General features: G+C 44.9%; 3 protein-coding genes across 4 annotated transcripts; 2 read left to right on the top strand and 1 right to left on the bottom strand.

The window, feature by feature from the left end:
- Window positions 1–1355: 1355 nt before the first annotated feature.
- LOC109476796 (BTB/POZ domain-containing protein KCTD21-like) lies at window positions 1356–2698 on the bottom strand. The gene is made up of 2 exons (XM_019777824.1): window positions 2351–2698; window positions 1356–1932 (listed from the first exon to the last, which is right to left on the bottom strand). The coding sequence occupies exons 1-2, from the start codon at window positions 2624–2626 to the stop codon at window positions 1762–1764; spliced, it is 447 nt and encodes a 148-aa protein (XP_019633383.1). The 5' UTR covers window positions 2627–2698; the 3' UTR covers window positions 1356–1761.
- A 1136-nt stretch (window positions 2699–3834) lies between these two features.
- Window positions 3835–14196, top strand: LOC109476783 (5-hydroxytryptamine receptor 1B-like). 2 transcript variants are annotated; one of them, XM_019777804.1, is made up of 6 exons: window positions 3835–5076; window positions 5436–5597; window positions 5725–5814; window positions 6077–6230; window positions 6730–7093; window positions 12539–12625. In XM_019777804.1, exons 1-5 carry the CDS (start codon window positions 4667–4669, stop codon window positions 7081–7083), a joined length of 1170 nt encoding a protein of 389 aa, XP_019633363.1. In that variant the 5' UTR covers window positions 3835–4666; the 3' UTR covers window positions 7084–7093; window positions 12539–12625. The 2 variants fall into 2 exon arrangements, with proteins under 2 accessions (XP_019633363.1, XP_019633371.1); XM_019777812.1 differs by having other exon boundaries at window positions 3836–5076; window positions 6730–6867; window positions 12432–14196.
- Window positions 14194–19407, top strand: LOC109476772 (5-hydroxytryptamine receptor 1B-like). The gene is made up of 5 exons (XM_019777795.1): window positions 14194–15051; window positions 16159–16320; window positions 16507–16596; window positions 17157–17415; window positions 17640–19407. The coding sequence occupies exons 1-5, from the start codon at window positions 14642–14644 to the stop codon at window positions 17955–17957; spliced, it is 1239 nt and encodes a 412-aa protein (XP_019633354.1). The 5' UTR covers window positions 14194–14641; the 3' UTR covers window positions 17958–19407.
- Window positions 19408–19967: the final 560 nt, after the last annotated feature.

Raw genomic sequence — 19967 nt, 5'->3', positions numbered from 1 at the left:
TTGTAGAAGTTCTTAATACCGGGAAGGAATAGGTGGGAACGTCGAGCATGAGCCCTTTCAAAATATGGCCCCTGTTTTGACTCTCCATGGGATTTGTATGGGGACTTAAAATGATGGCCATTTCGCCAGCCACAAGTTGATCTAAAGTCAGTGAGTCATGAGTGATGGTGGTGTTGGCGGAGAAGACGAATTCATGCGGCCAGTTCACTTCTCGAACTACTCTGTCATGTGCTTTTCTCGAAAGACCGCTACTGAGCTTCTTACCTTGGGCCGGCGGGTGCGCGTCTTCGTCAGAGACGTGTTGAAAGTTGAACTGCATGGGACGTCCGTCAGAGCTTCGGATCGCATCGGCGACGTGAGTCCCGCCTGTCTGCCTCGGAAAATGCTGTGTGAAAGTGGACGGGTCGTTATGCGCCTTGTGAAACGCCCGGACCTCACGCAAGGTTGGATAGTGGCCATCCGGTGGGGCTATGGACTTAGGAGCTCTTGTTGAAAGGCGCTGGTGGCGGCCATCTTGAGGATCTTGCGCAAGGGCTTCTGGGATGATCGACCTCTGACCGATGACGTCGCCGTGCGTGGGGAGGGGGGTAGACGTGGATTCCGTCCGGTTTTCCAGGCCCATGTCGACCTTCATTTGCTCTATCCGTCTGGAGACGTCTAAAATTTCGTTGTCTAGCTGCTCCGCGAGGTTGTCTGTTGGGGTCGAAAGCCATTCAGGGTCGTCCTCCGCAGGAGACGCGGCGTACCGCGCAGGGAGTTTAATCTTTCTCTTGCCGGCTCCAAACATGGTCGGGGGATAAAACTCGGGACGGAGAGAGTTCCGAGGGGCCAAGGTAAACCCAGGGGAAGGAAAAAAAGTAGAAAACTAGAGTCCGAGTGGTCTAAACCGGGGAGGCGTCTCTGAAAAGCGCGGGAAGTTGCAGCACACGTCCGTCTCTGTGAGCGCTATTACCAACGTTACTGCAGCGCTGCGTAGCAAACTGTAGAATGGAAGATTGTCCGTTCATGTCCCGACACGCTCTCTGCGGGGTCACGTGTTGGAGACGCATAGTCTCGCGAGAGTTTTCGTGCCAATTCCGTCATATGGTGGGACCATCTGAACATAATTAATTCTTTCTAAGCCCAGTAATAACATGTGCGTTGGCATGCTATTGTGGTTTGTTAAGATGTTAAGTGTACACATTTTGTTAGATGATGTAACAAATGCAAAACAATATGATTCCTAGTTAGTTTATTCCTACAATAGCTTTTTAAATTTTCTTAATAAACATGTCTGATGCAAAGTCAAAGTATCGTTTTACAGTAACTAATTGTTATACAATTTAATATTTGTATACAACAGACTTTAACACAAAGCGTTTTTTATTTGCCTACGTGCAGTAAGATAAAATAGAGTGAAGCTGATGCAGCTGAGACTTGTACACAGATACTACTGAGGGTTTGCCATGTGAAAAATAAGGGCAATCGAGCTACGACCAGAAGACACATGTACACACACACTGATATTTTTGTTGTTAAACTTTGTATTATTTTAGTCTGGCCACAAAGAAGAATAGTGATGTATCACTATTATTATGAGATCGTACGAAACCAAACAAACATACACAGAAAGTATAAGGACTTTGCTTCTGTTCTATAGATTTCTACATTTCTGTATTTAAGTTTCCACATTTGTCCTTATTAGTAAATTTCCAAATTTTTCCCATTCAGCCTGATATTTTCATCCTAAGTAATACATCTTGTCCGGTTCCATGGATTTGTCTATGGCATGACCTTGACTTTATGCGGTTTGAGCTTCTTGGTCTTCATGTCCTCCGTCAGCTGGTTGATCTCGTAGAACTGGATCTCGTCCTGCAGGATGTCGATGTCCTGGAAGCCCTCGGGCAGACGCAGCCAGCCCTGCCGCAGGAAGTTCAGGATGTACCGGAACACCTGGGAGTTAAAACGACAGAAATGTGGTAGTGATGGTGTAATTCCATAGAAATGTGAATACCAAGTGAAAAGGTTTTGTACAGCAACATAGATTTAACTGCGTGCATGCAACTGGCCGGTCCGCTATACAGTAGAAAGTCTTGTTATCTACAGCATCACCTGGAGAGTAGAGCGAAACGTTTTCTGAATGCCCCGTTATTCTTGAAACGCGAAAGAGAAAACGGGGCGGGCTCAGCTTAGAGTTTTAAAGCATCGACCTTGGTGACCATGCGTTGCTTGTTGACTATCGCCATGAGCTTAGTACAACTTGTACCCCGTTCTGTCGGGTGTTTAGACTTTAGAACAGTCTTGAATAACCTTGGGATTCTCCTTACAGCTGTTGTTGACATGTTTGTTTCTAAGCGAGCGCGAGTCTTACTTTCCCGTCCCTGTCGATGAAGTAGTTGCCCTGGCTGTCCTTCTGCAGCAGCTGCGGGGCCAGGAACATCCCGCCCAGGCGGGACTCGGGATATCTAGTCAGGGTGGCCATGGTGGTGGTGTACAACACCCCGCCCACGTTCACGGTCACGACCTCGGACGTCATGTCCAGCTCCTGTCGCGGGGTGCCTCTCCGTATGCTGGCCTTCTCGCTCAGGGACGTGGAGAAGGCGACTGCTGTGGGAAAGACGGCCAGGCTGGATTCAAAATTGTCCATGAAGCATGGTTTGGGCAACCGCCTCCAGTCGGGACCCAGTCTCTTGAGACATTCGGTAGAAAGGCGCAGGTGATCTGCAAATCACTTAGCCGTTCAAGGAGGACAGAATCCATCTATAATTCAAAGCTACCGTGATTTAATGCCATTGAATGTCACCTTAGTCCACCTGAAACCAGGACTGAAATTAGCAAGAAATCTGTCATGACTTCCAAGAAATCAGTTTTCAAATGTTCCAAACACTGATAATGAAATTGTTCAGTATCCTTGCAGCTATCAAGACACCAAAGCCGTCCCGTGGCGTGACCATTATTAGCACAATTAAACCGCGTGCATTCATGAACGGGAGTGGGTCCACGAGTGGTTTATAGGTGTGTAGTTCGCCTTGTTGTTCCCATATTGTGTTCCTTTGCACAAAAAAGACCCAAATACATCACTTATCGCTGAGGTGTTAGACAAGGGATGGACTTCCCTACCAACAGCATAATCATCGCGTGTTTTGTTCGTTTTGAGAATAAACGAAGCTATAATATTCCACTGGATGGCATTTCAGCACCACACACTTCCACTTGGCTGAATTGTGAGGCGCTTGCTGTAGTTGAGGCTGGAGTGCAAGAGTCTGAAGCTCCTGACGTTAATTCAGCAAACCTGAATACAATAGCAAACCTGAATACAATAGAAATCGTCTAAGATGGTTAAATCCATCTCTTATCGAGCAGTGTGATGGGCAGCCTATTGTTCTGGAGGGATCAGTTTCCATATGTATATTCATATATTGTTTACAAGTACAATATATTGTGCACTACATCAGACCAGCGGAGCCTGAAAATAGATATTTCACCTTAATTGCTTCCGATTGTACGTAATTATGAAAAGCCTGTTTGGAGCCGAAACAATCACTCGTGAAATCTAGCATCCTGCAAGTTCATCCGCCAGATCACGATCAATGCACCCGTTAATCAGAGGTTATGTTACCGTCTATATATGTCCCTTCGCATGTCCCTTTGTGTGTGCATGTGTTAATGGTAGTATTTGATCACATCAGAGCACACACCCCACCCCACCCCCGTAGGTATATTATCTGTGTCTCCTTCTGGTCCGATAATATCTTCACAACAACACGAACCGCTATTATGAATTGTGTGACGGTTTCATCACCATGCATGGTGACGTGAAAGAACATTGTCCGGTATATTTTTGTGTTCCAAGTTAAGTCAGTTGCCGGGCTCACAGCCATAACACTTTGGAACTGAAGCGGTCACGATGAGATAACAACAAGTCAATAAAACTCCTTACCTCTCAGCAACTTCTTCAGACTCATTTTGAATGATTTATTAATACGAACATCATATCAAAACATCTGCAATGTATGCAGTAAATTGCAAATAAAATGGAGTCTCGCTCTAGCATCGTCAACATTCTCATCATGACGTGCAGGTGGACAGCCACAAATAAGCGTATTGGCCAGGGGAGGCGTAATCAGTAGGTACATCTGATGAAAAGTGACTCTCGGGAGATCAATTTGTTTAATTACTAGTTTCCCCCGGAGAGGTAATTAGCATCACAACCATCAGGTTATATACAGTTGTCTTCAACAAGTCCCCGAATTTGCCGCACGCCAGTCTTCCGTCGTGCGTGTAAAACATGACCATATTGGGCTATTTGATCGCACGGTATCATCTTCTCAAACGTATCGCGTGTTATTTGTTGGAATGAACGCCCTATTAGAACGCTTATTATAATTAAATCCAAAGAGTTGGTAACTTGGTCGGCGACCTTGCCGAGATAAGGCGGTCAGCTCCTGGAAGTTGTCTGAGCAGTCAGGGCGAGAAGACGCACGGATCTGTGGTAGCAAGACGTACAAAACATGTCTAAAACCATCAAAGTCATTTTGTTTATTGGATCAGTCATCCGCGTATTGTACAAAAGTGTCTGATATTGTACTGTTCTGGTCTCAAAACGTGACCACCGCTTGGATAGCAGATTCCTCCCTAATCTAGGAATATAAAATCACGCAAAAGATTCGGGGGCACAGAGCGAGAAATGTTACCCAATGTGACCACAGAACTGCCCGGACACCAGAACTCCACCGCTAACTCCACCGGCGTCTTCGACTGGGAACCGTTCTCCTACTACTACTCTCCCTGGCGCGAGCTCCAGCTCGTCTGGGTGACGATATGCATGACGCTGGGCACGTGCGGCAACACCGCGGTGCTGCTGACGATCTCATCGGTGGAGGAGCTTCGCACGCCCGGGAACGCCCTGCTCTGTACCCTGGCTGTGGCCGACATTCTTCAAGTTATCACCAAGTGTCCCATCATAATATGGCTCATGATGCGGCAGCAAAGCCTGTCTTGTAAAAACGATGGCTATCTGTTTCTGCACTTTGTTTATTTGACGGGGTCCCTTTTCTCCGTGAACATCATTGGCCCCATATCTTTGGACAGATACTGGTAGGAAATCCATGTTTCTTATTACCATTATACCATTATTATTTGTGGCGAACGTCCGTTTAATGTATAGTGTTTTATAATGTGGATATAATGTGCGTGGCGTTAGCGCGTTTCTTTTCGACTCACCGCTTGTTCGTTTGTTTATTGGTCGTTGTTCATGGGTATTACTAATCAGCAAAAGAGCTATGCGTCGACGAGAGTATGTTCTAAATGTATTTGCCAGTGGGTTTCTCTTCTTGACTTTTGGTCAATAGACGATGAATTTTCAATATCGTGTGAGGTATCGGCTTTTGTATTTCCTGTGCTACATAAGACACACACGTAAAGTTATTAAAACTTCATGCGCCGTATATCTGCAGGTACATCTGCTACCCGCTGAAGTACAGTTCCATCATGACCAGAGCACGCACAGCCTGCCTCGCGGCCCTCCCACTTCTCGTCACCGTCACGAACATGGTGCTTGTGCCATTCTTCGAACCTGGAGGGGGCTTTTACTTCTTCCCACCATACGCCGCATGCAAGTATGTCTGAATCTGTCCTTGAGCTAGTTAGTTAGTTCGTCAGTCAGTCAGTCATTCAGTAGATTTGTTAGAAAAAAAGAAGAATATGTTGCTCATACCCACCTTTGTTTCCCTACTGTTGTTCCAGGTACACGGGACAAGCTAAGACAGGTAGACAGGCGACAAATAATGCCTGTTATGGAATCGTCGTGCTGGTGATGCTTTTCTGTTACTTCAAGTATGATTTTAGTGATTTCTACTTACATGTAGGTCAATACTGATTTGATTATATGTATGACATCCTCTAGGGAACTTCAAAACTGATGTAACCGTGCAAGAGAGGTAATTAGGTGCGCGTGAAAGTTGTCGTGACTGAACACACATAACATGGTATACCAAACAATAAATTCTACATTTTGTTTACTGTTACGTTTATATGTTACTTTAATAACTGATTGTGTGACTGTTGCTCTTCTAACGGTTCTTATCTGTTTCCAAAGAATCTGGCGCGAGGTAAGACGACAACAAGCTCGACACAGACAGTTGCTCCCCCAGGCCCTGACAGCAGTAGACTCCGGACAGTCGGAGCTCACCGGCACAACTCGGCAGACGAGCCTCTCTATTTCATCAGCTGGACATAAGCGCGGTTCAAAGGTGGGTATAGACCGATTCGACTAAAATCGTCATTTGTATGAAACTTAATACCATGAGCATGGCAGAGAGTGGGATGGAAAATGAAAAACACATCGCTCGGTTGTTGCATCACTTAGTACCAGAAATATCAGCCACTTTACGGGTTTAAAAAATTACCGTGGCCAAGAACAGGGTCTCACAGTTTGGATTTGTATCACCTACGCCTTTATAGTTGGACTATGATTCATAATGTAAAAGTAGAATTTGAAAGACAACACACTTCTGTATCAGTTAAATCGTTTGAACTACATCTACTAGTGACATTTTGGGTCGCTCAATGGTTCCCGTTTGTGGAAAGGGCAGCAAGGCAAAGACAGCAAATTGCGAGGTTCTGTTCCTTGGTACTTCTGGGGTATTCTGACCATTTCCAATTAGATATATAGACCTTGACTATTTTCCTCAGGAAAAACTGTTAATTCTTTGGTGTGGTAATCATGACCCGCGGTCTATTTTGTCACAGTCCAGTAACAAGGTGGCTCCAGCACGAATCTGTGACGAGCCGTCAAGGAGCTCGGTGGAATTGTCTGTCCAACTGGCCCTTCAGAAGGTTCCATCGGAGTTCAAGCAGCGCATGAAGACGGTCACCACGATCCTGCTGGTCATCGGGGTGTACTTCATCACCTGGCTGCCGTACTTCGTCGTCATACTCAGACAAGCGAAGTGGGGGGACGAAGCGTCGTCGTCGTCAGACGGACCGTGGCAGAGGTTCGCCATGTTGTTCTCCCTGATCTCAGCGTTCTCCAACCCCATCATCTACACTCGCAACCGCCAGTTCCGCCAGGGGTTACTGAGACTCTTTCGCTGCAGAAACTGACATAAAAGAGAGGGAGAAAAATCTCGTGTTGTGACCCAAAATACCGTTACAAAATACCGTATTCCTTTTCGCCGAGAATGATGCGATAGAAGTGGAAAGTAGCCTCCTTCGCAGACTTGTTGGGCGTCGGCGTTATTTTTTTTCTGTAAGCGACGTCAGTAATATGCCGTGGAGGGACGAATTTTGCTGCCGAGGGAGTTTTGGCCGTGGAGCGAAGGTTTCGCCGACGCCCAACAAGTCTGCGAAGGAGGCTAAGTGGAAAGGAGGATTTCGTGGTGTTTCGAATTTTCGGTAGGGAGAAAATATCGCGTTGTGGCCCAAGACTTTATTCCTTTTCGCCGGGAAAGAAGTGGAAAAGGGTTTTTTCGAAGTTTATTTTTAGATTTAGAGAAAGCACATAGGCACAAAAAAATTATGTATTACTTACGCGTTGACACTTAAGATAAGAAATTGTCCCTTAAGAAGTGTATCGCAAGCAAGCATTGTTCTTTTTTAGGATGTAAATGAAGCAGTGATATTCTACTGGATGGCATTTCAGCACCATGCACTTCTACTGAATTGCTGTAGTTGAGGCTGGAGTGCAATGATCTGGTGTTCCTGATACTGGCGCTAATATACCTGAAATGCAACAGAAATCGCTCTAAGATTGTAGAGTTTCATCGGCGGAACTTCCGGCTTAACAGCTGCACGCTATTATTTGTTAACCAAGGCGATCAAGAATCCATATCAATACGGAGATATGTACTCGATGATATGAGTCTTGAGCGCAATGATCTGATGCTACACGCCGCGCTAATTCACAAAACCTGAAAACAGTAGAAAATGCCATAAGATTGTAGAGTTTTATCAATATTTTATCGATCAGTGTGCGTGGATTGTCGTGCTTGGGGGATCAGTTTCCACCAAAACGGAACGTCCGGCTTAACGACCGCACGCAATTCTATAATAGCTGGGAGTTAAAAAAACATATGATTATCAATATGAAGATATTACATCACAGAATATTCTAAGTAGGCAAGGTGCAGAACTTCCTCCAAATATTGCGAGGGAATAGATTGTACTTGTAAACGTCATACCATGTATATACGTGCGCATGGGAATTTTCAGTGTTTGTCTGTTCTTCAATAAGAAATATTTGTAATGTCTGTACTAGCAGTAACGTTCAAAAATTCATATCAATACGGAGATATTACATCACAGACAAGCATACAAGGTAGTGCGATTTGTTCAAATATTGCGAATAAATAGATTGTAAACGTTACGTATACATGGGTATTTTTACTGTCTCTCTAATGTTCAAAGACAAGTATTCCGCCAGCATGTTTGCGCTTGAACAACTTGTCTCAAATCTGTACTAGTATATCACTTCAAATCATCCTGTGCTACATCAGACCCAATGAGCGGACATTGGAGCCTAAAAAGAGATGTTTTCGATTGTACCTGTTTGGAGCCGAAACAATCACTCGCGAAATCTAACATCCTGAAAGTTCATCCGCCAAATCACGATCAATGCACCCGTTAATCAGAGGTTATGTTACCACTTATGTCCCTTCGCCTTGTACGGTAACAGACCCCCCTTGATGTAAATGAATTACTGTAATTATCTGTGTCTCGTGTGGGTCCGATAACCTCATGACAACAACGCGAACCGCTCCCCTAATCATGATTGGTGTGACGGTTTCACCACCCTGGGGACTTTGGTACATTCTCTACATGTGGGGATAGAGCATGTTCCTTTTTACCTCCGGGGAAGGAGATATCCTTCCGCGAGGAGGTTTTACTATGGTTCGAAACATTTCTGTCAGCAGCTGTTTCTCGCGATCGGCGGGACGGATTTGTCTGTGGTTCGGTATACGTATTGCTATTGGGCTGCAGATGATGCAGAACGTTTTTGTTTAATTGCATATGTGTTTATGGGCGTCAAAATAAAAGGTTTTTAAGTGCTCCGGACACCCCCGCCATGCTGAAAATGGTAATTACCATGTTGTTAAGGAATGGGGCGGTTGCAGTTTTGGGTCTTAGCATTCAAAAGGGGTCAAACAGAGGGGTGTCTGGTTCCGATAAAAATTTTGGGTGACGGCGCAGCAATGACGGCGCGGGATGACGGCGGGGTTAATGGCGCGGGTGACGGTGCAGACTGTCAGACACGTTAATCAACAGTCCATACCGAACCAACCGTCAGTAGCCATCAAACACATACAAACATATTACGCACATAACTTTCATACTACACACAAACAAATAACCTAAACCAATAGAACACAAAAAACCCGGAGGTTTGAAATCTACGATTTCCCTTGTTGGCAACTACTATTGTCGGGTGCATAATTACCGAGTCGTGTCAATAATGTTTCGATAGCCGGCCAGTCTGGCAGCCTTCGGGGCTAAAGAGGTCGCGACATGGTACTACAACAAGTCATCAAAAACGTGTTGCCCTTTATAACGTCAAGTTTTGCTAGCTACACAAACTTTGCAGCATACAACTTCTGCTGGCTCCGCTAAATCTCCCTCGGAACTGAGTGTGACGGAAACTTAGTTCCGAGGGAGATGATTCTGTTTAATTGCTAGGTAATTACCATCACAAGCATGGTGTATAGTACAGTTGTCTTCGACAGGTCCCCAAATTTGTCGCACGGCAATCTTCCGTGGCGTGAGTAAAGAATGCCTGAAACGTGATCTTACTTGGGTATTTAATCGCACGGTATCGGTGTCTTGTAAATCTTCTCAAACGCGTCGCGTGCTATTCGTTGGCACGAAGGGGCAGGAGGCCTATCAGAACGGTAGCTCATCAATGGGGTAACTTTTCGGGGATAAACCCGGCAGGTCCCTCCGGAGTGGTCCTGGAAGTTGTATGAGCAAACGGGGCAGCGAGTAGACGCGCGGATCTGAAGAAGAAATACGTACAAAAAACTGTCAAAAGTGCCTGATATTGCAGTGTCCCGGTCTCCAACGTATCCACCACGTGGATAGCAGATTCCTCCCTAGATATATATGAATCCGGATCTGTGGGCACAGAGCGAGAAATGTTACCCAATGTGACCACAGAACTGCCCGGACACCAGAACTCCACCGCTAACTCCACCGGCGTCTTCGACTGGGAACCGTTTTCCTACTACTACTCTCCCTGGCGCGAGCTCCAGCTCGTCTGGGTGACGATATGCATGACGCTGGGCACGTGCGGCAACACCGCGGTGCTGCTGACGATCTCATCGGTGGAGGAGCTTCGCACACCCGGGAACGCCCTGCTCTGCGCCCTGGCTGTGGCCGACATTTTTCAGGTCATCTCCAAGTGTCCTATCATGATATGGCTCCTGATGTGGCAGCAACCCCTGCCGTGTGAGAACAACGGCTTGCTGTTTCTGCTTTATCTTTATCTGACGGGGTCCCTTTTCTCTGTGAACATCATTGGCCCCATCTCTTTGGACCGATACTGGTAGGACTGCCATTTTTGAGCATTATATGTGGCATACTTTTGTGAAATGAAATGTTTTAAGTACAGGGATCTAGTATGTGTAGCTTGGTTGTTTGATGATTGTTGTCCATAGGTATTACCAATCAGTAGTTCGACGAGAGTGTCTATTGTGAAACGTATTTGCTTCCATGGCTTGAGTTCTAGATTTTGTCAAAAGACGATGGTTTTCCACTGTCGTGTGAGGTATTGGCTTTTGTATTTCCTGTGCTGCATAAAACGCACGTTTGAAACTAAGGGAACTTGATATGATATTTGCAGGTACATCTGCTACCCGCTGAAGTACAGTTCCATCATGACCAGAGCACGCACAGCCTGCCTCGCGGTCCTTCCACTTCTCGTCTCCATCACGAACATGGTGCTCATCCCATTCTTCGACCCCGAAGGGAAATTTTACTTTTTCCCGCCATACGTCTCATGCAGGTATGTCTGAGACTGTCCTTGAGTGAATGAATGTGTTCGTCAGTTAGTCAGTAAGTAAATGTGTAAAGAAAACGAATAAAGTAATCCCCAAACCGACCTTTGTTTCCCTACCGTTGTTCCAGGTACACCGGACCAGCTGTGACAGGCAAGCAGGCGACAAATAACGCCTGTTATGGAATCGTTGTGCTGACGATGCTTTTCTGCTACTTCAAGTATTGATTTTATTGGTTTCTACTTAGGTCAATACTGATTTTATTATATATATGACATCCTCTGGGCTCGTAGAAAAAAAGTAGAAAAAGTTGGGTAGGTTTTCATGAAGATTGAACAAAATGACTGAACAAGCAGAACCTTGTATGGGAAAAAATCTCTATTTTTGTTCTTAATTGTATACATGTGTACCTTCTTCTTCGAGTTTGGAAGACTTAGGGCACCGGTCGAGCATTAAAAACAGCTTTGATCATGCATCACGTGTGGGGGTTGTAATAGTCGTGATATTCTCATAGAAGTTATTCAACAAACAACACACAATAAGTAGCTTAAATGCAGGATCATAATTATTTTTCTGCTTAGAACCTAACCGTATGGAACAGAATGATTAAATTACAGCTTTTTCTAGATTAGAGATTTATGCTTCCGGAACGTCTTTAGAAGCACACACAAATAGAATACAGATCACGAGAAACAAACAACCACAAGAAAGACGAAGATCAAAGCAAAGAAAAACAACAACAACAAATTCTTGATTGTTGCTTTTCTAATTGTTTGTTTGTTTGCAAAGAATCTGGCGCGAGGTAAGACGACAACAATCTCGACACAGACAGTTGCTCCCCCAGGCCCTGACAGCAGTAGACTCCGGACAGTCGGAGCTCACCGGCACAACTCGGCAGACGAGCCTCTCTATTTCTTCAGCTGGACATAAGCGCGGTTCAAAGGTGGGTATAGACCGATTCGACCAAGATTGCATGAAACTAATTAACTATGAAATGAGTGAGAGTGAGTGAGTGACAGCGAATGAGATAGGAAATGAAAAACATCTTGGTTTTCTCATCAGAAGCCACTCTCTTAAACGGGTTTCTTAAACGGGTTTCTAAAATTTGGCCTTTATAGTGGAGCCATGTTGTAAAAGTATGATTTGAAAGACAACAAAAACAAACAAAATTTCCAAATACACGTTTGTATCAGTGAATTTTGTTTGAAGTACATCTACTTATGATTTTGAGTCGCTCCATGGTTCATTGGAAAAGACAAGGTCGCTCCATGGCTTAGCGAATTCTTTGGTATGGTAATCATTACACTCGGTATATTTTCATCACAGCCCGGTAACAAGGTGGGTCCGGCACGAATCTGTGAAGACCCGTCGAGGAGCTCGGTGGATTCGTCCGCCGAGACATTCCGAAAGAAGGTTCCATCGGGGTTCAAGCGGCGCATGAAGACGGTCACCACGATCCTGCTGGTCATCGGGGTGTACTTCATCACCTGGCTGCCCTACTTTGTCGTCATACTCAGACAAGCGAAGTGGGGGGACGAAGCGTCGTCGTCGTCAGACGGACCGTGGCAGAGGTTCGCCATGTTGTTCTCTCTGATCTCAGCGTTCTCCAACCCCATCATTTACACTCGCAACCGCCAGTTCCGCCAGGGGTTACTGAGACTATTTCGTTGCAGAAACTGACATAAAAGAGAGGGAGAAAAATCTCGTATTGTGACCCAAAATACCATAACTTTATTCCTTTTTCGCCGAGAATGATGCGATAGAAGTGGAAAGGAGGATTTCGCGGTGATTCAAATTTTCGGGGAAAATAGACCCCCAAATAATTTAGTACAATGTACCGATGCGCTAACGCATCAGGGAAGGGGTGGCCCCTAAAATAACGTACTGAAATCAACGCGAGCTTTGTTGTTCTTGAAACTGAAGAAGTGATATTCCACTGGATGGCATTTCAGCACCATGCACTTCCACTTGGTTGAATTTGAGAGGCGCTTGCTGTAGTTAAGGCTGGAGCTCAATGATCTGATGCTCTTGCTACTGGTGCTAATGTCGCAAGCCTAAACCAATAGAAATTGCCCTAAGATTGTAGAGTTTCGTCTTATCGATCAGTGTGGTGGGTAGGATGTCAAGCTGGGGGATCAGTTTCTACGAAGGCGGAATTTGAGGCTTTACGGCTGCACGCAATTCTGTAATAGCTACGGCGTTCAATAATCCATATAAGTATCTATATGAAGATATTACATGATTTACATCACAGCATTTTCTACGCAGGAAAGGCACTTCACTTTTTTTTCAAATATTGGAATGGAATAGATTGTACTTGTAAACGTCATATCATATGCATGTGTGCGCATGAGGATTTTTGAGTGTTTCTCTGTTGTTCAATGATAAATATTTGTCATGTCTGTATTACCTGTGTCGTTCATGAGGAGGTATTACATGGCGGAGTGTGTGTTTATATATCAATGGAGGTATATATCAATTGTCCTCCATGTCACTCTGTATGTATCTGTATCGTTGTACTTTTGTGAATAAAGTTGTTTAAAAAAGATTTGTCAGTTCAGTTCAACGACAAATATTTGTTACGTCTGCGCTTGAGCAACCTGTCTCAAATCTGTATATAATTGTAATGATTCTGCACTACATCAGACCGGAGCATTGGAGCCCGGAAATAGATATTTCTCCTTGATTGATTTCGATTGTACATAATTATCAAAAACGATATTGCCCGGTCCGTGTGTTTTTGTGTACCAAGTAATGTTAATAAAGGTTCAATTGCCGGGTTGACAGCCATGACACTAAAGAGGTCGCGACGTGACGACTTAAAAAAACTTCTTACCTCAAAACGTCAGGTATTGCTGAATAGCTATTGCAATATGCAACTCGTGCTGGCTTTGCAAACTCATTTTTCCATAGTTTTGATCATAGAATTATTACAACAAAGCATTCACAGTATGTGCAGCAAATTGCAAATAAAATTGAGTCTCTGGTATCGTCAACATTCTGAACATTACGTGTAGGTTGACAACTCATCCCGGGTTCATTTTATACCGTCAAACACCAGTACCACAGATAAAGGCCAGGGGGAGTTATAACCACTAGACACATACGCCGAAATGTGAGTCGAGTGTTATGTTCGGTCTGGGTGGACGAGTATTCTCCAGGGAGACAATTAGCATCACAACCATGGTGTTGTATACAGTTGTCTTCAACAAGTCCCCGAATTTGCCGCACGCCAGTCTTCCATCTTGTGTGTAAAGAATGCCTAAAATGTGATCAAACCGGGCTATTTAATCGCACGGTATCTTAATCTAATGAAATCTTCTCAAACGTATCATGCGTATCACGTGTTATTTGTTGGCACGAAGGGACAGCAGTCCTATCAGAACGCTAGCTCATCACTGGGGGTGACTTTGCGGGGATAAACCCAGGTCCCTCCGGAGTGGTCAACTCCGGGACTTTGTCTGAGCAATCGGGCCAGCGAGAAGACGCGCGTATCTGAAGAGGAAACTCGTAACAAAATCTGTCAAAAGTGTCTGTTATTGCACTGTTCTGGTCTCTAAACGTAACCATCGCGTGGGTACTAGTAGCAGATTCCTCCCTAGATATGGATCCGAGTCTGTTCTAGGTATGTAGAATCGTACAAAAAGTTCGGGGGCACAGATCTAGAGCGAGAAATGTTACCCAATGTGACCACAGAACTGCCCGGACACCAGAACTCCACCGCCAACTCCACCGGCGTCTTCGACTGGGAACCGTTCTCCTACTACTACTCTCCCTGGCGCGAGCTCCAGCTCGTCTGGGTGACGATATGCATGACGCTGGGCACGTGCGGCAACACCGCGGTGCTGCTGACTATCGCATCGGTGGAGGAGCTTCGCACACCCGGGAACGCCCTGCTCTGTATCCTGGCTGTGGCCGACATTCTTCAAGTCATCTCCAAGTGTCCCATGATGATATGGCTCATGGCGCGGCAGCAAACCTTGCCGTGTGAAAACAACGGCTTGCTGTGTCTGCACTTTCTCTATCTGACGGGGTCACTTTTCTCTGTGAACATCATTGGCCCCATATCTTTGGACCGATACTGGTAGGACTGCCATTTTTCTTGACAATTATTTGTGGCGTACTTTTGTGTAATCAATGCGCAGTATGTTAGTACGGGGCTCTTGTATGTTAAGCAATATCTTTCTATATTCAATGTTTGTTTGTTTGTTTGTCAGTTGATCGTTATTCAGTGTTTTATCAGTTGGGGACCGTCCGCTAGACGGGCATCGCTGAGCCACCGTCCAGCGACCTAAATTGTATTTGTGTGACTACTGATTTCACAATTGGAATTTGAGGCAAGATGCAAACTATGATTTGAAAAGTGAAAAAAAGAGAATTTTTTTATAAATTTGTCGAGTGATCTGTCAAGTCTTTGGTGGTTCAGCGGTCGCTCAATGGTCGCAGCCTCTGGTAGAAAGGGGGTGTAACCGATGATAGCGTCTACTGTTAAACGTAATTGCAATGTGGCTTCTGTTCTTGACATTCGCTAAAAATAATGGATTTCGCGATATCGTGTGAAGTGTCGGCTTTTCCATTTCCTGTGCATGTATGAAAAAAACTAAGGGAACTTTATCACATGTACAGTATGTATACAGCAGTTTTGATCTATTCGATCTATGTGTGAGAGAAATGTACGTGATTGAACCAAGCCATGGTCCATGACCCTGCATGCAGGCCCGGTCGACAACAAACTAGCCTAATTGCACCCATTCAGCTCGTTTAGAGGTAGCGTCTGGGGAAATCACTAGAATATTGTTTCCGACCTCACAGCCATCTAGTTACACACAAGCCCAAACGGCCGTTAGACACCATTAGTACATGAAGATAAAAATCGGCACAAACAGTAAACAAATAAAATGAAAGATGTCAGGGTAGTCTCATTCCATCTACTTGCCAGGCATAAAAAGAAAGTGCATAGTGCGGTCCGGTTGAATAGCCCTTGAGCCACACAGTCCTGCAATCATGATGTGTTCCCAAATGCTAAGCACAGAAAGCAATGTATACAATTTTGAAAATCTTTGGAATGAATTGAACCCACGACCTACCGAATGTAAGGCAAACATTCTAGGTACTCTACGTACCCTCTTGGCCGATGCACCTGTCTCTGACCACCGTACGCGCACACGACATCTGTGTTTCCGTTCTGCAGGTACATCTGCTACCCGCTGAAGTACAGTTCCATCATGACCAGAGCACGCACAGCCTGCCTCGCAGCCCTCCCACTTCTCGTCACCGTCACCATAGTGATCCTTCCTTTCTTCGAACCCGGAGCTGGGGAGTTCTACTTCTTCCCGCCATACGTCTCATGCAAGTATGTCTGAGCACGTCCTTGAGTGAATGCGTGAGTGAGTGAATAAATGAATGAATGAATGAATGAGTGGGTGAGTGAGTGAGTGAGTTAGCGGACGAGTGAATGGGGAAAATTGTTAGTTAATAATTGCTGCAGCAAACAGTGAAAATGATTCTTTTACCGACCTTTTTCCCTCTGTTTTTCCAGGTACACGGGGCCAGTCAAGAGAGGCAGACAAGCGGCCATAAACAGCGGTTACGGAATCGTCGTGCTGACGATGCTTTTCTGCTACTTCAAGTACGATTTAGTATAGTCTCTACTAAAATACGTTCACTCACAATTATGAATAGCATGAATAGGAATAGCGAAACATGGCGCTATCGGTGATGGTGGTGGGATATGGTTGAAGTATATCATAAGGCTTGTGATATTCGTATGAATAATATTCTACAAACAACACATAGTAAGTAGCTTAAATTTCGTCTTAACGATATCCTGGATCATGAGTAGCTTCCTGCTTAGAACTTAACAGTACGAAAGAGGATGAGATGGATGCTTTACAGATTTTTACTTATGAAAACAGGGATTTACACTTCCGGAACATCTTTGCGAGATGAAACAAAGAAATAAAGATCACAAAAATGTAAAGATAAACATACGGGAAACCATGCAAAGAAAAAAAAGAACTAGGGACCGTTCTTCTCGTCCACTGCACATTACTACCTGAGGGCCAGCTATGATTTCTCTACCCAATATCAGGCCATCTCTGAGTCCCTGATCGAATTCTTCTGTCTGTGTTACTGCAATAACTACTGCACACATACTCTTCTATAGTTTTTATCTTTTTGTCTGCAAAGAATCTGGCGCGAGGTAAGACGACAACAAGCTCGACACAGACAGTTGCTCCCCCAGGCCCTGACAGCAGTAGACTCCGGACAGTCGGAGCTCACCGGCACAACTCGGCAGATCAGGCTATCTTCGGTTGACGGGGGTTCCGAGAGTCAACAGGAGTCGCCTGACACGACTGGACAGATGAATCGACAGGTGTCGGTGACGTCTCTGTCAGCACGGCTGTGCGACTCTCCATCATCAGCTGGTCAAAAATGTGGTTCAAAGGTAGGTAAAGACCGATTTAGCTATAGCCAAGGTTGTCATTTATGAGCATGTCAGCGAGTGAGATGGGAAATTGAAAACATCACGGTTGTTATGCCAGTTGACACCAGAAATAGAAGCCACGTCCTAACAGGTCGCTTAAAAGATGGCCCGGGACACTGGTACCGGTAGTTCCATTGTGATAACGACCAAATCACTAGAATCACAGGTGGTCTATTTCATCACAGCCCAGTAACAAGGTGGCCCCGGCACGAATCTGGTCAGCGGCCCTTCAGAAGGTTCCCTCGGAGTTCAAGCAGCGCATGAAGACGGCCACCACGATCTTGCTGGTCATCGGGGTGTACTTCATCACCTGGCTGCCCTACTTCGTCGTCATACTCCGATCGGCCAAGTGGGGGGACGAAGCGTCGTCGTCGTCAGACGGACCGTGGCAGAGGTTCGCCATGTTGTTCTCTCTGATTTCAGCGTTCTCTAACCCCATCATCTACACTCGCAACCGCCAGTTTCGCCAGGGGTTACTGAGACTATTTCGCTGCAGAAACTGATGCAGTCTAGTCACAGTAATCCTGGTAGCCAGACCATAAATTTGTTGTAATTCCAAATATTCTCATGACGACTCTTGTCTATCATGAAATGACGAAAACTGGTACTCTCGGGTTGGGTGCTTTTGATGTCAGCAGATTATGTTTCTTTATAGACTGAATGTTATCTAATGTTTTAGCTGGAAAAACAACGCACTGTACAAAATACATGACATTGTATATAACGTTATATTAAAGGCCTCATCGTGTTGATTGTCACATTAGACATGCATGCATGTTCACGTGACTTTTGAAATTTGTTAGAGACGTCAATAGCTGATGTATATCTTTCTAGATTGAAAGCGAGCAGTGTTTTAGATGGAAAAACAACATATATGATATATATATACTGTACACAGTTCATAACGTTGTATGAACGGTCCAATTTCAGAATTAGAAATGTACTGTAGTGTGAGTACAGGAATACGTAGTAAGTAATTTTGACATTCCGCCTGGTTGTTTTTTTTCTTTCTTGTAAAACGCAAGTACGAAGTACTAAGTGATACCGAAGGCTAACTAAGTTCAAAGACGTTTTAGAACGAGGACTGCCAGCTAGTGATGTCCCAGTTTTTCTTTATTAGTATTCGTTCTGTGTGTGACCAACACGAAACTTAGTGATAAACCCTTGTGGGCTGATTACCATCTCTTTATGATGAAAATGCCATATTTCGGAGTCTCCGTTATACCATGGTTATACCTAGCTACCTAGTCCTCGTTGTTGGGTCGTTGGGCGGACCGTGAGTCTAGACATGAAGAGATGGGAATAGGCAACTCCGTAACGCCATCATGATTTGAGGATTGTCTGAAATGCTGCAAGGGCACAGCGTCATCTATTAATTGAAGGCTAAACTGCAGGGGGAAAAGCGGCAGTACAAAATAAAGCGGGCCAACCAGTATTTCACGAGTGTATCTTAAGTAGGAAAATATGGTGATAAAAGATTTATCATCCATTTCCTGTGTGCTGGTCAACTAAGGTAATGACTCGTTTTTGTAGTCAATAATGCTAATCAAATTAATGTCAGGTATAGTCTATACACGATGATTACAACACTGCTCTTTCTTTGACACTGTGTGTTGCATATCATGTTATAGCAGGTACCGCATGCGTTTACAAACTTTCGGATATAATTTTAAGCCTGCGGCTCTAAATCATAGAATGATAGAAAAGACCTGAAAGAAAGCCTGCATACTCAAGAAGATAAGGTTAAACCTCCTTGCCGAAATACACGGGGCGCGCAAGCCCTTTTCCGTAGAGCGTAATCGACCGTTTTAATTCTACGTATCGCGTAGAGCGTAGACGGACCGCTCTACGCATTTTGCGTAGTGTATTCGCCGTTTCAATTCTACGTAATGCGTTGTGGCCGAATTTATCGTAAAGCGTAATCGAGAAGTTTCCGAATTCAGCGTAGAGCGTTGTCGGGACCCCCCCCCCCTTTGCAGGCCCCAATATACTACTCGAAATGGATTTGCACTAGTAACTAGGTTTTGCAAAGTCATTGGCTTAGTCAAGTATTTTGTGAAGAAAAGACATTGAAAAGGGAGTCGCCAGTGTTAGTCTCTACCAGACTCAAATGGTTTGCTGAAAATGGCAAAAATTGGGCAAATTGAATAATATATGCCAGAAGAGTCAGTCGGCAACAGAGGCACACTATTTTCCAGCAACCATCATGGTGTCTAGTTTCAATGGCTGAGTGAGTCGGTCTGGTAGAGAAGAATACTAGGTCGGACCAAAGGCGCTGCCTGTTTATCACTTCTCACTCCTTGTACTGCAGCTGACACTGGCATTCCAACTGTTTATTGTTAAACTGCAAACGAACGGTAGGGTGAGCCGTAGTTATCGCCAGGGGAACTGTCCGATTATGGCAGTGACCTCTAGTTGCCCGCGGTTGTTTTACCCTGCGGCCTGAAAGAGTATTTCTGGGGCTATTCTTTCCCTTCCCGTCAAGATCTTGAAAACTTGGATCATGTCCCCCC

This window comes from Branchiostoma belcheri, unplaced genomic scaffold, assembly GCF_001625305.1.
Source record: "Branchiostoma belcheri isolate BF01 breed outbred unplaced genomic scaffold, Haploidv18h27 scaffold104, whole genome shotgun sequence".
Taxonomy (NCBI): Eukaryota; Metazoa; Chordata; class Leptocardii; order Amphioxiformes; family Branchiostomatidae; genus Branchiostoma; species Branchiostoma belcheri.
Note: the sequence above shows the minus strand (reverse complement) of the source record. Positions and strands in the feature narration are given on the sequence as shown.

Excerpts from the sequence above, each read along its gene's own strand:
- LOC109476796 (XM_019777824.1), bottom strand. The coding sequence starts at position 2,626 with ATGGACAATTTTGAATCCAGCCTGGCCGTCTTTCCCACAGCAGTCGCC. Across the intron at positions 1,933-2,350 it reads TCATCGACAGGGACGGGAAA|GTGTTCCGGTACATCCTGAA; the intron begins GTAAGACTCGCG and ends TTTAACTCCCAG.
- LOC109476783 (XM_019777812.1), top strand. The coding sequence starts at position 4,667 with ATGTTACCCAATGTGACCACAGAACTGCCCGGACACCAGAACTCCACC. Across the intron at positions 5,077-5,435 it reads ATATCTTTGGACAGATACTG|GTACATCTGCTACCCGCTGA; the intron begins GTAGGAAATCCA and ends GTATATCTGCAG. Across the intron at positions 5,815-6,076 it reads ATGCTTTTCTGTTACTTCAA|AATCTGGCGCGAGGTAAGAC; the intron begins GTATGATTTTAG and ends CTGTTTCCAAAG.
- LOC109476772 (XM_019777795.1), top strand. The coding sequence starts at position 14,642 with ATGTTACCCAATGTGACCACAGAACTGCCCGGACACCAGAACTCCACC. Across the intron at positions 16,321-16,506 it reads CCGCCATACGTCTCATGCAA|GTACACGGGGCCAGTCAAGA; the intron begins GTATGTCTGAGC and ends CTGTTTTTCCAG. Across the intron at positions 17,416-17,639 it reads GTCAAAAATGTGGTTCAAAG|CCCAGTAACAAGGTGGCCCC; the intron begins GTAGGTAAAGAC and ends ATTTCATCACAG.